Source organism: Paroedura picta, chromosome 1 (assembly GCF_049243985.1).
Source record: "Paroedura picta isolate Pp20150507F chromosome 1, Ppicta_v3.0, whole genome shotgun sequence".
Lineage (NCBI taxonomy): Eukaryota > Metazoa > Chordata > Lepidosauria > Squamata > Gekkonidae > Paroedura > Paroedura picta.
The window spans coordinates 100,908,745-100,924,827 of record NC_135369.1 but is presented as its reverse complement, the minus strand read 5'-3'; the positions used below and the strand labels follow the sequence as shown (position 1 = coordinate 100,924,827).

The 16,083-nt window shown below is 39.9% G+C and overlaps 1 protein-coding gene across 7 annotated transcripts in view; it reads left to right on the top strand.

Annotated features, from left to right (window-relative positions):
* Window positions 1-16,083, top strand: part of SASH1 (SAM and SH3 domain containing 1) — a 776,849-nt gene that overhangs the window by 735,160 nt on the left and 25,606 nt on the right. For all 7 annotated transcript variants that reach the window (XM_077350372.1, XM_077350399.1, XM_077350389.1 and 4 more), the window contains 4 exons: window positions 2,787-2,858; window positions 4,172-4,315; window positions 12,813-12,948; window positions 14,418-14,587. In XM_077350372.1, coding sequence (XP_077206487.1) covers window positions 2,787-2,858; window positions 4,172-4,315; window positions 12,813-12,948; window positions 14,418-14,587 — 522 coding nt within the window. The remainder of the gene's footprint in view (window positions 1-2,786; window positions 2,859-4,171; window positions 4,316-12,812; window positions 12,949-14,417; window positions 14,588-16,083) is intronic.

Sequence of the window (16,083 nt, the reverse complement as noted above, 5' to 3'; positions counted from 1 at the left end):
AATTGCTTTATATCTTCTAAGTTAGCGATCCCCAACCTGTGGGCCGCGGACCACATGTGGTCCTTCGACTAATTGGAGGTGGGCCCCGAAGGACACCTTCTCCCCCCCAGGCCCTTTACTTCACCCCCCCCCAGCCCTTTACAACACACTTCATTGTCGTGGCATGTCTGTATCTTATTTTGAAGGGATGTTTAAACATTACCATAGCGATCAGAGAGCGCTAGGGCAGTGGTTGAGAGTAGAGGAGTAAACTACCCCCCCCACCGGACCTCAGTAAAAGGCGTTGAGTGGTCCCCGGCGTTGAGTGGTCCCCAGTGATAAAAAGGTTGGGGACCACTGTTCTAAGGCATGCAGTCATACTGTTTAGGTTTTACAATAAAATCCAGTGGTCCAGTGGCTAGCCTATACTGGATAAGGTTGGAGTTCTTAGTCTGAGGAAGAGTGCTTGCACTTGAAAGCTCACGCCTTGGATAAATCTTTGTTGGTCTTAAAGGTGCTACTGGACTCTGATTTTATTGTGCTACTTCAGACCAAAACAGCTACCCATTTGAATCTGTTTGGGTTTTAGTAAGTAAAGAACATTTTATACGAAGGCACTTTAGCTAAGATTTCATAAGAATTAAGGGAGATATCGGTGAAAAAACAGCACAGTGAGAGTTCTAGTGGTCTTACTGTAGTAAATAAAAGAACTACATAATCTTTCTAGCTAATTTGTAACTAGCTTGGTAGCAGTATATGGAACAGTGGCCAGTGCAGAATATGTTGATTTCTACCCAGAACAATCATATATTAGATAAATTGAATTTGAGTATTCATTATATATATAAAACTAAGTAGGTTGACATTCTGTTCCCTTTCAGGAACTTCTAATTTTGTCCCATGAATTCTTCTGTTGCAATTCCATAGAATGTATGGTTTTGTCCTGATGTGCTACTTAGGATATGTTTAGCTTGTTAAAGTAGGTCTGTTCCCTTTTTCAGATGGAGCCTCTGATTAACAGCTTCCTGTGGCTTTCCTCCTAAAAAACAAACAAACGAAAACACCTCTGCACCCTCTCCTCCATGCTTACTGCAACCTCAGGGAACTGTGATAGCCCTGTCATGTTCAGTGGAACTGGTTACTTTGTCTCGTCTTAACTTTTTTTTTCCTTTTTTTGGCATCAATATTTGTTTTGGTGCCCAAGGCATGCATAGATCTTTCAAAACGTGCACCAACACATTTTTGTGTTTGTATTATTGCATGACAGTTCCATTGAAAAGTCCTCCGTTGTTTTCTCCACAGATTCTAGTTGGCATGTTATTCATAAAACAAGTAGAAGTTATACAATTTATTTGTAAAAGCCATTTTTTGGGCTACGAATAATGCCAGAAATTTAACAATATTGGTACAAACCTTAAAATGGTACTAGTACTGTTTTCATTTGTCGTTTTGTGCCATGTTGCTGGAACTCTCCTTTTAGCTTTGACTCTATAGGTTGGGTGCCTAGCACTGCGAATGCCAAAACTCTTAATTGCCCACCAGAATGATTCAGTGTGTTTATTTTATCTTCAGACTTTCAGACTTAGTTTGTCTCTAAGGCTGTTGTACTGATTTTGTTTTTAAGAAAGTAAATTGTGCTCTTGATGGTTGGAGAACAGCTGCTAGAATTTCAGTTTTCTTAGCTTGTTATAACATCCTCAGATATTCAGATGCAGCTTATTAGTCAGTGTCTAGCAGTCTGCAAGCTGGCATATTTTTTTAAAGTTGGTATTTCCTATTTTGCAATGCATTGTTGATGCCATAGAGAATAGTAATTAATTCTCTTATTTTTATTTTATAGTCCTCATATGATGTGGGGGGGGGGATAGAAATGACAGGTGCCTCTACTTCTAGAGAATGGAAACAGTTCCATTTGTGGAACTGTAAGGCTGCTGTGGAGCCCTACGGGGTTCAAAGCAATGCCCCTTTTCAATTAATGAAAATGCTTCGAAAAGGACTATTAGCTGCAGCCGAGAACGTTGTGCCTTGCTATGGAAATGTGGCTTTGCTTTGAGTGCTTATTAGCCCTTGTGAGCAGGTAGTGTTGTAATGCTGACGTGTTCAGGCAGGCAAAACTATCACAGTCAGCATCAGTTGGGGTATGCTTGTTTTGGGCTTTGAGCTGGAGCTCTGAGAGTGACTCATTCCACTGTAAATATAACCTACTTTCCTCACAGCAGTAACAATGCTGCTTTGTGCCATGGGAAAGCTGGTGAGAAGCGTAGAGCCAGTGCTTTCCAGGAATGAAACCCCTATTAAGGCATCTCTTGAAAGCTCAGGCAAATGGCCATTTTGGCCAAGGTGCCGAGGATGTCTATGAGAAGCCCCCAAACCTATTTCTTTTGAAATAGGCTTTGGACTGCAGGATGGTTACCTGCTTCCCAGAGTTCTGTTGCACTTTATAGGATTGACTCATAGAGGTTTCTGTTACTGCTCTGGATCCCTGTGACAAAAAGTGAAAGTGGGGTGATGTTTACATGAATCAGTTCTTCAGATTCTAATCTTGACTTTGGAGAAGCTTAAATCCTCGTTTATGGAGGAACAATCCAGTCAGTGTGAAATTAGGAAAAATAGATTATCTGGAAGGCCAGGAAAGAAGCAGCATAGTGCATGAAATGTACCACCAGTTCTTTTAAGTTTCACATATTTTCCCCATTATCATAATTTGTACATTTTTACTGGTATCTTCTTGCACCTGAAAATGTTTAATTCCATGTATTGATTTAGTTGTAATGCGATAAGTTGCTTAAACCTGTTTTATTTCACAGAGGACCTGCAGCTTTGGTGGATTTGACTTGACAAATCGCTCATTACATATTGGAAACAATTTGGATCAGATGGTGAGTATGAGATAAAAGTCCAAATATTAAAATGCATGAGACCTTTTATTCGTGCTGCAATATGGCATATTTTAAGAGACTAATTTTTTCCCCATTTGCCATAATTCTTTTTACAAGAACCAGCAATATAGTGTCAATTAGATGTTGTTTATCAGATTTTGAACTACATTGACACATCGTATATCTTTACTATGAATAAGTGCTTATACACAATGTATAATTGTTTTAACTTCCAGGGATTACAAGGGGGAGTAGGGTAGACCAGGAGGCCAGTAATGGAAAGCATCTATCATCAACCACCAAAACAACTCAGTTCTACAAACTAATAAATAATAAATAAACAAATAAATAAATAAGTCCCACGGGGTCCAGAGTGTTCCACCAGGTTGGAGCCATGGGAGAAAAGTCACGGCCCTAGTTGATGAAAGGTGCACTTGTTTTGGACCAAGAACCACCAGGAGGTTCTCTGTTCAAGAACATAAAGCTCTAATGGGGGTATATTGGGAGTGGTTACCTAACTTTCAAAAGGTTCAGAATTAAATCCATGCACAAAGAAAGCTTGTTGAAAATCAGTATAAGACAGTGTTGGGGTGGTGCAAGTAGTATAAGAATTTGTTACATTGTGACCATTTATTTCCAAGACCATATATTTTGGAATAATTCTCACAGATGAAAAGTTGTGTCAGATTTGGCCACTTATTGAAGAAAGTAGAATGGAAGAAAGTAGACTAGAAGCGGGGAGGTATTTAGCATCCCAATCAATGACTCCTGTCTAAAAACAAACATAGATGACCAGTTCTAATATACTTGTCATACAAGAGACATGTATTCCTCTATGAGAACTAGAGTTTCCACATTGTTGGAAACTGCCTATCTTGTTGAGGGAGTAGGATTCATAGGTGTACCCTGGCAACTAGTAAGAGGGCTGTGGGACAGGGACATGAGGAGAGGTATCTAATGTTGGCAATGTCAACTATGTCAATACATCACTTTTGTGTACAGGCCAGAAATAACAATGGTTACCTCTAGATATTGCTAGCACTTCCTAGAACTACCCATTGCCACTTCTGGGTTGCACCTGGAAGTGATGTAGCATATTTGCAGCATATTTAGGGCAACAGCAGTGATTAGCGGGAGGCCACCTACCATAGTCTGGCAACCCTCTGAGGAATGTATGCAGAATCTTTCTTTGGAGAGTCTTCAAAACTTCTACTATCCTTACATGTTATGTCTCCTTCAGATGTTTTGTGTGTGAAGATTCCAGAGAACGATCAAACTATGCACCTTCTTTTGAACCTTCTTTCATTTTACAGGGCAAAGATAGTGACTTTGTTTACAAAGAAGTGATCAAATCCCCTTCTACTTCCCGCATATCCCTTGGCAAAAAGGTGAAATCGGTAAAAGAAACTATGAAGAAACGAATGTCCAAAAAATATAGCAGTTCTTTGTCAGAGCAGGTATGCAAGTTGGTTCTTAATGGAATTTCTAGAGTAAATGATGTAAGGGCTGTTGATACTTATGTTTCAGGGCATCATTGGAAAGTATACAATGGCATCACTAAAGAAGCGCCTCAAGGGTCTAATGTAGTAAAGAAATTCCAAGGCTCCTTCAAAACTATTTACTGTGAAAAGAGCTTGAGTAAAAGGGGAGTTTGAATTGAGTTAGACCAGTCAAGTATCTGATTTCATTTTATATGTTCTGGTAGTTCTACAGCAGTAAAGAATAAATGGTTTATATTCCCCTTGAGCTAATCCTCTAGCGACCTACATCTCAGAGTGCCCCAGTACATGTTCCAAGTTACACTGCAACTTGCACATTACCACTTACCCCAATTTTTTAAAGCCACAACAAATTCTTTCAAATAAGAATTTTTGTCTAAAAATACTTCTACCCTATTTCCTCTTTGAAATAAACATAAATAAAGCAATCACCCTCTTGCCATTCAAACTGTGAATAAAACGGCATTTTAAAGCAAGCAGTGGGTATTAAAATATGAATACTGTTTTTTAAAAAAAGTATAAACCAATAAAATTTATCAAAATTGTTACAGAAACTGGTCTCTAGTTCACTTTGGACAGAAAACAGGAAAGTCCCGTACCACCTCCAAGATTTGCTGGGTAGCTTGTTTCCCTTCATTGTTTTCTTAATTGCTTGAAAGCAAACTTTCTACAAGAGCCTTATAGTTATTTGTTTTATTATACACAAGTCCTATTAAAATCCTTTTATGGAATTAACAATGTCTTTTTCTTCTATTTCACTATTCCTTATGAATGCGATAAATTTATATTAATATAATGGATGCAAATAAAAACAACCATGAAAAATATTGCTGAAATTTCTCACTTATTTCAGCAATCATATAACATATGTTCGGGTTTCAGGAGGCTTTCAGGGCAAATAACCACAGTAGCAGGAATCAGGCATGCTAGGACTCCCCTATATTCTCTGGCTCTTTGTCTTTCTTAGACAGGCCAGTGGAAAAAATTTCCAGGTTTATCCAGAAAACTTTGCCAATGGACATGGGTGTGCTGTCATGCATGGACATTTTTCTTCATAGCATATTTAATTCTCTCATCATGGAGTTCTATATACTTGATCCGTAAAATTAACTCTAAAATATATTCTTTTAAAGCTGCTTTTTCAGTTTCCTCTGGCCAAAATCACTCTGTTTTTGCAAGCATGTAGTGTTTGGCAGACTTCATCCCATTTGGTTTGGTAGGTTGTCAAAATAGCCAGCACTTAAAAAAAAAATTTTTTTTCATCAGTCTTTCCACTTGAACTGTAAGCATAACAAGCAATTGCTGGCAAGACCAGGCATTGGCATCAGCCATGGATATTGTTTCCACTGAATAAAGATTGCCCTCTAGAGGACTGTAGTAGAATCAAGCTCACAGTATCTCTTTATGATATGCTTAGGGGCTAATGGCTGGTATTTGATTAGCAAAAGAGAATAGCATATGTTTATCTTTGTGTCCTCCTTGACATGTTGGAATAATACTACCAGGTGAAATTCAGATCTCCAGTCCCTGTATTTTACTGTTCTTTACACTTACCTCCAGTGTGGTGGGACTACATTATATAGCAAGAAGTCCTGCAAGGAGGGTCTGTCACTTCTGTTGCATGTTTGGTTGTTGCCCCACAATGGACCTGAAGCCCACTTTATGCTATTTTATGCTGTTGCTCCAAATGAATTTTTTTAGTGGGCCCTTCTGCAGCTAATATTTGTCTTTAGAAATGTTTCCGGACTTGAGCCCTGTCTGCAAACACTTCAGTGTAATGTGTAATCTTTTAGAAAACCTAATATTTACCTGTTTAGAAATGTTAAGTGAATCGCAGTTTCAGATATCTTGTTCAGCACCAAAAACCAGTTATGAACTAGAGAGAATTAGAATATTTTGGTACCATAACAGCTTAATCTTAAAATCAGATTGTAGTTATAATGTGGCTATGGAATTGCCAGTCCCAAGTGAACACTTGTTCACAAATCTCATATAAGTGGTTTGATGGCAACAATTCCTGCACTTCTTTGCTTTTACCAATATCATATAGCAACAAACAGATATTTGTTTGTTGCCATATGGTGGAATTAGCTCCTCACGGCTGGCAAGATGGAGCTTTCACCAGGCATTTCATAGAATCATAGAATAATAGACTTGGAAAGGACCTCATGGGTCATCTAGTCCAACCCCCTGTATTATGCTGGACACTCACAACCCTATTGCTCATCCACTATAACCTGCAACCCCCTTGAATCTTCACAGAATCAGCCTCTCCATCAGATGGCTATCCAGCCTCTGTTTAAAAAAAGATCGAGAACCCACCACATGCCGAGGAAGCCTGTTCCACTAAGAAATCACTGTCAGGGACTTCTTCCGGATGTTTAGACGAAATTTTTTTTGAATTAATTTGATCCCAATGGTTCTGGTCCATCCCTCCAGGCCAAGAGAGAACAACTCTTCTCCATCCTCTAAATGGAATCCTTTTAAATACTTGAAGATAGTTATCAGATCCCGTCTCAGTTGTCTCCTCTCCAGGCTAAACAGACCAAACTCCCCCAACCTTTCCTCATACTTCTTGGTCTCCAAATCCCTCACCATCTTTGTTGCCCTCCTCTGGACACGCTCGAGTTTGTCTACATCCCTCTTCAACTGGGGTGCCCAAAACTGAACACAGTACTCCAAGTGAGGCTGAACCAGAGCAGAGCAAAGCGGTACCATCACCTCCCATGATCTGGGCATGATACTCCACTTGATACAGCCCAAAATCCCATTTGCCTTTTTAGCCACCAAGTCACACTGTTGACTCATGTTCAATGTATGGTCTACTAAGACTCCTAGATCCTTTTTGCCCATGCTACTGCCAGGTCTCCCCCATTCTATATTGGTGTCTAGGGTTTTCCTACCTAAATGCAGAACTTTACATTTATCCCTATTGAATTTCATTTTATTCAGTTTAGCCCAGTTGTCAAGCCTATCAAGATTATGCTGTATTCTGATTCTATCTTCTGTTGTGTTTGCTACCCCTCCCAGTTTAGTATCATCTGCAAATTTAATAAATACCGAATCTAATCCTTCATCCAAATCATTTATAAATATGTTGAACAACACAGGCCCCAGGAGAGATCCCTGAGGCATTCTACTTGTCACTCTTCTTCAAGAGGATGCTGAACCATTAACAAGCACCCTTTGAGTACGATCTATCAACCATTTGGTTGAGGCTGGGGTGTGGAAGTTTGAGGGTCCCTCCTCAGGTTGCCCTAAACATCTAGGGTAGATAGTCCTCCTCTCCCAAGGTGGACTAACAGTGGTTGTGGGGTACTGGACTGTGGGAGGGAGGGAATCAGATGGGTTATGCTGCCTGGAAATTTATTTTTATTGATGTTTTATTTATTTATTATTTAAATTTATTACACGCCTCCCTCCGGAGGCTTGAGGCGAGTTACAACATTAAAAACCCCAATAAAAACTCCTTTAACAACATAAAAACAACAATACAAATATATTCAACCCCCATTGGGGGAAAAGATGTGGCAGTAAAACACAACCCCTACCTACAACCATCCCCGAAGAAACCATTCTAGAGGGGAGGGTGACAGAGGATGCTGTTGAAATTCGCTACTGCCCCTCTGATCACTCCTGTAGGGGGGCCCTGATCTTCCTTGCCGCCTGACCTCAACCATAGACCTGGCAGAAGAGCTCCGTTTTGCAGGCCCTGCAGAATGTCGAAAGCTCCCGCAGGGCTTGCAGCTCCTTTGGGAGCTCATTCCATCAGGTCAGGGCCAGGACTGAAAAGACCCTGTCTCTGGGCAAGGGCCAGGGATGACCAATAGATTAGTGCCCGCAGAGAGTAATGCCCTGTGGGGGGCATAGGGCAACAGGCAGTCCCTCAGATACGTTGGACCCAAACTGTATATTGGGGTTTTATTGTGAACTGTCGTGAGCTGGCTCAGTTCAGGAGTGGCTGTCAATAAATATAAATATAAATAAATATTTTTAAAATGAGATGAAATCCATATGGGCAAATCCAGTGTAGTTCATCCATAGTCATCCACTGTAGTTCTACTTGCTCCTATCATTTTTGTAACAAATAGATTGACAACCCATTAGTCACTTAAATGGCCCAATCCTGTGATGGGATATTTTATACTTAGGATAATTTGCACTAGTTGTTGCACCAGCATAACCTCTCAAGAAAAAAAAAACATGATTTATAAAAATAGCATGGGCAAAGTAACAAGCAGACAAATCAATAAAAATGTCCAAAGCCAGAGTACAAGAAATGCAGAAAATTAGAAAAGCAAAAGGCAATTTATATTAGCAATATGTGTTTTTTCATGAGATGTGCTTGATTTGTGGGAAGATGTTTCTTGATGACTCTGCAGCACGCAAATAACAGGCTTTGTTGAGAGGGTTTGTGATTGTATGTCTATGGAATAACCCACCAGTTCTCATATATCATCAGGCTTCTTTTAATTTCGGGCTGTGGATAGTCTTGAATTTTACACTTTTTATTATAATTTATCAAACAAAATATTATATTTGCTGCATGATTTACATGTGACTGAACCCTTCCCTCCCAACATGTCTCAGAAATAAAAAGCTGTTTTATCCAATAGGCTGTCAAAATGAATATGGATGAGAGCCTTTTGAAGTGAAAAAAATGGCCATTACATTTCATATAAAGGATTTTTGCTTTGTTTACAGTTTTTGTATACTTGAGTTGCATGCTCAGGCTAATTCATTTTAATATCATGCATATGAAAAATAAGTTAGTTATCCATTCTAGACTGTAAAATTTCCATTACGGGTCTGCCATTTCATTTACACTATGTTAAGTTTTTATTACCATCTTCAGCAAATCATGTATAAAGAGCTTGATTCTAAGATTTATGACAGCCGGAAAATTGACATAAATTAAAAAACAACATCACATGCTGATACTAAAGATAAAGATGCTGACATCAAATAAGACTTTTAATTAATTGGCTCATTTGCCTAGGAATATTTAAAAGTTGGATATATCTGTTAAAAGTAGTTTGAAATATGAATTTGTATATTTAGGCAAATAACTTTGAGACAAAACTAATTATTTCACTAATAGCTTCATGTAAACATTAAGTTAAAGAAGCCACAGTGAATAGTGATGTTACAAGTGCGGACATGCAAAAAAATTGTGGGAATGGCTGTCCCCTTCCCCCCACCTTTGTTTCCTCCCCTCTCTCCTTACTTCTCTCACACCTTTTCTCCCTCCTGCCACTTCTTATTCTCTTTGTCCTCCATGTTTGTTCTTGTCTCTTTCTACCCCCCCCCCACTCCACCACTCTCTCTTCCTTTTTCTACTCCATCTCATCATTCTCTCACTTTCTACCCCACATCACTATCCCAGCCTCCTCTCTCCAGCAGTAGCAGAGTTGCCAACTCTGTCTCCTTCCCTCCCAAACACCAACCTGCCTTTGTATGCCCCTCTATCTTCAGTTTTCCATCTCCTCCCCACATAGCCTCTGCCTAGGCAGTTTATGTTCTTTCTTCACAGTGGGAACCAAAGCAACTCACATTATTCTCCTATTGTCCTTTTTATCCACAGAACAACCCTGTGAGTTTAGGTTAAATTGAAATTATTTAAACTACAAGTACAACAATATAGGCTAGATATCATTAAAAAATGTTTCACAGTCAGAGTAGTTCAGCAGTGGAATAGGCTGCCTAAGGAGGTGGTGAGCTCCCCCTCACTGGCAGTCTTCAAGCAAAGGCTGGATATGCACTTTTCTTGGGTGCTTTAGGATGCTTTGGGCTGATCCTGCGTTGAGCAGGGGGTTGGACTTGATGACCTGTATGGCCCCTTCCAGCTCTATGATTCTAACTGATACATAATCACCCATTGAGCTGCCACAACAAGATGGGAATTCAAACCTGGGCCTCCCAGACTGTACTTTGAAGTCCACACTGGTTTTCATAGGGTGCTTGTCATTGAACTGTAGCAAGCAGCCATACCTAATTGTGTCATGCCAATTGGGTGGTGTCAAGTCACTCAGAGGTTGCTGTCAGGCCTAGAGACTTCACGGAATTACAACTGAACTCCAGATGACAGAGATCTTTCCCTCTGGAGAAAATGGCTGGTTTGGAAGGTGGACTGTGTGTCATCATATCCAGCTGATGAGGTCCCTCCCATCTCCAAACCCTCAGGCCACAAAATCTTCAGGAACTTCCTGAACTGGAGTTGGCAGTCCCAGTCAGGCTTGGGCCTAATGAGTCTTCTCTCAAAGGTCAAAGCATGCCTGAAAAGGACCCTGCCTCCACACCTTTTTTTATATTGACCAAACCCAGCCTGGAATACTGTGGTTGCCTAGTAACCACATAGAGAATCGTTTTGTTTTTTTCTAAATTGAGATTTTTCTACAAACCTGGGGCCTTTTGAAGATTTGTAAAAAGATATGCATTGCCCATTCACAGTCATTGGAATTAAGTATCCAAAGATTGGCTGATTTTACTATTAAAATATAAGATTTTGATGTATCCTACCAAAGCTGGTAGAAGCTGTACTGCTGCTCCTTTGATGCAAAAAAATCTGATTCCGAAAGTCCCCAGACTCACATGGAGAAAAAGTCATATAGGATAGAGAGGAGAATTGGGTGAAATTTATCCCCTCATATGCACATACACTTCTGCCAGAAAAGCCTCATAAGCTCCAAAAAGGCAAGAGAAGGGAGTGGATAGTATTACCCTCTTCATTTCAGCTGCTGACTCACATGTCTTTTTGACCACATATGTATCCCTTAAATCCAACATCAACATTTCATAGTTCAAAAGGGGCTGCTCTTGTTAATGATGTATCTAAAATTGCTGAGTGCTGTGCAAAATTTGGAAAATGAAATATGCCCTGCTGCCAACTTACAATTTATGAGTAAAGAAAAATTGAATGGAAAAGAAAGCCAGTGAGAAGTCATAGTAAAAAGCTGAGGTACAAATGGGGGGGGGGGGTCAAATCAAGGAAGTCACACAGAAAGGTTTTCCAGTGCAGTGGTGAACAGGCAGGGTTAACTACAAGATTAGTATCTTGAGGAGGCTCATGTAGTTAAAAAAGTAGAGGATATATTGAGAGGAGCTAGACAATAAAGACATTTGAACACAAATACAAGAAGCTTAAGGGAAAGACAAAACGAGAGGGGGAGGCCAGAGAACAGGATGATACAAAGGTGTTATATGAAGTTTAATTTAAAGTTGTAAGCCATGTTGAACCACGAGGGAAAGATAGGGTATTAATTAATATTGTATAGACAATAAAATATATCAAACAAGTGACGGTATATAAATCAGAGTAGAAGCAAGGAGACCATAAAGGCTAAAGAATAAGCTTTCTGTATCAGTTCAAAGAAACATTCTAGATATGGGAATAAATGGAGATACAATTATACAAATTGGCAAGATTTCTAAAGGAGGTTTGTATACCTGCGGTATTCTCAGTGTATAAGTCTAAGGTAGGAGCTGAGCTGATATTTGGTACCCAGAACTGGATATTTGGTTGCCATGACCAGCTTGATACCTTTTCCACTAGATTCTTGCAAAGAATCATGGCACTTCACATTGTATAGCAGGAATTTATTGAGAGCTGAATTAGGCATATATTCTCTTGAGGCAAGGGCCTGGGCATCTGCCTTTAGATCATTGGCTCAAGCTAATTTTTACCTCTTTGGAAATCTCCACACCCCCCCCCCCCCCATTTAAGGATAGATGCCTATAAAACTCCTGCCTGGTTTGGCTGGGGATTTCCCCTAGTGATACCAATTGTCTCAGTCTGACTTCTATTAAAAATCTGATTTTGAGATGCCTTTTTGCTCTAGATCAGTAACACCAGAATTTGGACTGTCAGAATTTGTTCTGATCTATTTGGAATTGGCATATCCAAAATCTAGCCCAGTGTATCTTAACTACCTGATGGTTCCTAAATACCAACCAGACTTTTTATTGGCTTGTCTCATCTCACTCCCAGTGGCAGAACTTTCTGGCCATTTTGGAAGGATTCCAGTAGCTGATGGATTTTGTAGCTGAGACACAATGACTCTTGTTACCCTGTTCCATTGTTTACTGGACTGCCCATTGTTTACTGGTGTCATAGACACCAAACTGTGTTTATTCCTACCCTTTTTAAATATGTGGTTTTTCTTCCAGCCCATAGTAAACTACCGATTTTTCTAGATGGAAGTGATCACTCTGGCAGTAGCCATTCCCCCCCCCCCCCATGTAATTAAATAAAATAGGTGGTTAGAGCTGGACAATTTGGTGTTCTGGTTGTTATGGTTTTATTAGTAGTTATTATTACCATTCTTTGTTGCTATTAGTATCATGGTTTCTTTATTGATGAATTGTGATGCTCAAGACTGCAGTTGTAAGAGCAAAATAAAGAACAAACTAACATCCATGGGAATCTGAGATTAAATTGTGCAGTACTTTCTTTCAGGACTCCAGCCTGGATGTAATGCCAGAATCCCCTCAGTCACCACAGCCAGATACTGATTGTCTAGATAAACCAAAGCTGAAAGCTGGTGGTTCAGTAGAAAGTTTGAGAAGCTCCTTAAGTGGTCAGAGTTCAATGAGTAAGTGACAACATTCAATACAAGTTTCACATGATTTTAATGTTGCTTGAAATCCTGATTCTTTTAAAAATAATAAGAAAATGCAAAGGCTCATACAAATAATCAGTGCTGGACACCATACCCATTGGTATTTAGAAACTGAAGTACTTCTGCTCTTATCTTGTCTAGACAGACTGCATGAGCCCAAAAATGTCTGGGGTATTTTCACCTGCAGTCTTCTCAGACTCAAAGTAACGCCTTTGTTTGAGGTAGCATGGTTCAGACTAACTGTCAGATTTCTACTGAGTGGTGCTTAATACTTTGTGAAAACCCAGGACTATCCTTTACTGCTGTTTTTACGAGAAGCTGGGTATTCCCACTTGGTAACCAATGGAAAATATAAAATAACTACCGTTTTAAATGAGTGAAAGCTTAGTGGATGTTTGGTATGTAAGAATCTGGCTGATACATTAATGCAGTAGAGGCAAAGAGACAGCCAGCAGGCCTAGTGTGATCATAAAATCAAACACTAACAAAGGATCTTACATTTTGTATTGAAAATAACTATTTCAAAAATAAAATCCACAACTGAATTTAAAAGTGCTTGAACCTCTAGTTCTGGAATCATAGTATCCTCCTCTTTCAAAGTAGGATGGAGATAAAACTGAGGTACCTATGGAGCTGTGTGTTTCCACATGCCCAACAGAACTGGGTTCCCCCCATTAGGGATGACAAAAACTGCTCAACAGACAAGTTAGGGTCTCTACATGAGGTATACAGAAAAATAGTAGTTGGTGAATTAACTAAAAAGGAAAGGTGAAGCACACCTTAAATAAGCTAATGAAGACAGAAAATATTCCAGAAGGGCAATAACATTCTCAAACCCCTGAGATGGTAGATGATCCAGGAGGGAAAGATTGGGGTGGGGGACAGTATTTCTAATGTATCCTCTCAATGGTTTCTTGTGTTATGTGTGTTTACAGATCCTGGGGTGCAGATGCAGTTATTTAAAAAATTAACGTGAAAAGCAGCTCTTTTACTAAACTAAAATGAGCCTATGATTATATCTAAGGCAGTCTCCTTTGACTGTTCTCATTTTTATTTCTGATTGGCATAGAAAACCATCCTTTCAGTCAAAAGTGGCTCAGTAACATTGAGGCTCAATCACATGTCAGGGTTTAGTCTTAACACTTCTGCAGGCTTATAGGGCTTGATGCTTCCAGTGTTTCAGCATGTGATGTAACAAGCTATTCAGAGAAAGAGCTTCAGCAAAAGCAAATGGATCTCTGGGGAGCTACTAAGTGCAGAATGTTATTTAATCAGTACTAATGTTAAAAGATGCCATGTGTCTTGATAAACAAATAGAAAAAATCAGTGGGATGCATGGCCTGCTGTGTATGTTGTCTTAGCTTTTTCATAATGGTGACAGAAATAAATGGCTCTCAAAATTCGTTCTCTTAGCAAATTACAGGATTTCCTTCTGTAAACAGGTGGACAGACAATAAGCACAACAGATTCCTCGGCCAGCAACAGAGAGAGTGTGAAGTCTGAAGATGGTGATGATGAAGAGCTTCCATACAGAGGACCTTTCTGTGGCCGTGCCAGGGTTCACACTGACTTTACCCCCAGCCCATATGACACTGACTCCCTGAAGCTGAAGGTAACAGTTCTCTCTCTTAATGCTAGGGTATACTAGCGGGGAAATGCAAGTTTTTCTTCAAATTCAAGTCTATTAGAACCTAAAAGTATTAGCAGTTCCTGATATTCCTGAATCTCAATGCCGGTATATTTTTATTTGATAATATTCAGGAATCTCGAAATTTTGGAGGTCCCTTATGCCCTATGGGGACCAATAATAGCAAATATCTCCTGGAATATATTCAGTGGTCCAGGGGGTGGGGGGGAGTTGGAGGTAGAGGCACCAAATCTGCAGTGCAGCTGCTGGAGTCTCTCCTGAAAAGAACTCCCAAGTTTTTAAAAAAAAAATTGACTTGGGGTCCAATTCTATGGGAACCCAAAGAAGGTGCCCTTGTCCTCCATTATTTTCATGAGGGGGTGGGATAGTAGCAAGGCAATACAATTCCAGCAGAATGCCCCAGAGAATCTTTGCAGTAGACAGTACCGGGGGGGGGGCATTTTTGCAAGGCCAGCAGCAGAACCAGGCCCACTGTGGTAGTGCCAAAACCCAACAATACTAAGGTCAAATCTGAGAATCTCTGAAGTAGAAACTGGGAGGGCGCAATTTTTGCAAGGATAGTAGGACCATTGCCCTGTAGCAAAACCCAGTGTCATGGTTGCATATGCCAGCTCAACAGGACAGGTGTCAAGCACAGAATCACCATTTAAGCAAGAGGGAAGGTAAAGGCAAGGGAAAAAAACAGTTAAAATAGAAAAGAAAGCAAGTAGAGCTTAACCCAAATGTCCCTACACACACATGCACATACCAGACCAAAAAAAGAAAGGGGTGGGAAGCAGAGGAAACATTCAACATAGCCTCACCCTCAAACTCCCAAAGAAGAGAAAATTAAGAAAAACAGCAAAGGATGGTGAAGGAGAGAGGGGGGGATCAAGCAAAATAAAAGATAATTTTTAAAAGCAAGCAACTTCCCCCCCCCAAAAAAAAAGCACAGAAAAGAAAACAAGAGCTAAAATGAATAACTTAACCAAATTTTAAACCAACTCCAAAGAATCAAAGCAGAAGGAAGGAACCCTTAGTCCTCTCTCTCTCTCTCTCTCTCTCTCTCTCTCTCACCCACACACACACACACACACAGACACACACACACACAACTTACCAGCAGGCCCAAACAACAAGAGAACTCCACAGAAATAACTGGAAGTCACAAAACCAGAAGAAACTAAAGCTTAAGAATAAAACCAAAGGGAACAAACAAACAAAAAAAGCCTTTAGCCTAACCCTCCTCTCTACAACTTACCACTCACCAAGCCCAAAGCACAACTAACTGTTAATTAAGAAAACTTTAAAAAAAAATGATGTTCAGTCAAACCAGTCACTGTCTTCACTCTTCTCCAAGCAGGCAAGATCTGATCCAAAGTCCACAGCAGAGTTCTTGGGCAACAGGAGTTCATAGTTGAGGAATTATCCAAACAGCAGCTGAAGTCAAAACCAGTGCACACTCTCCAAACTTCTTTCAG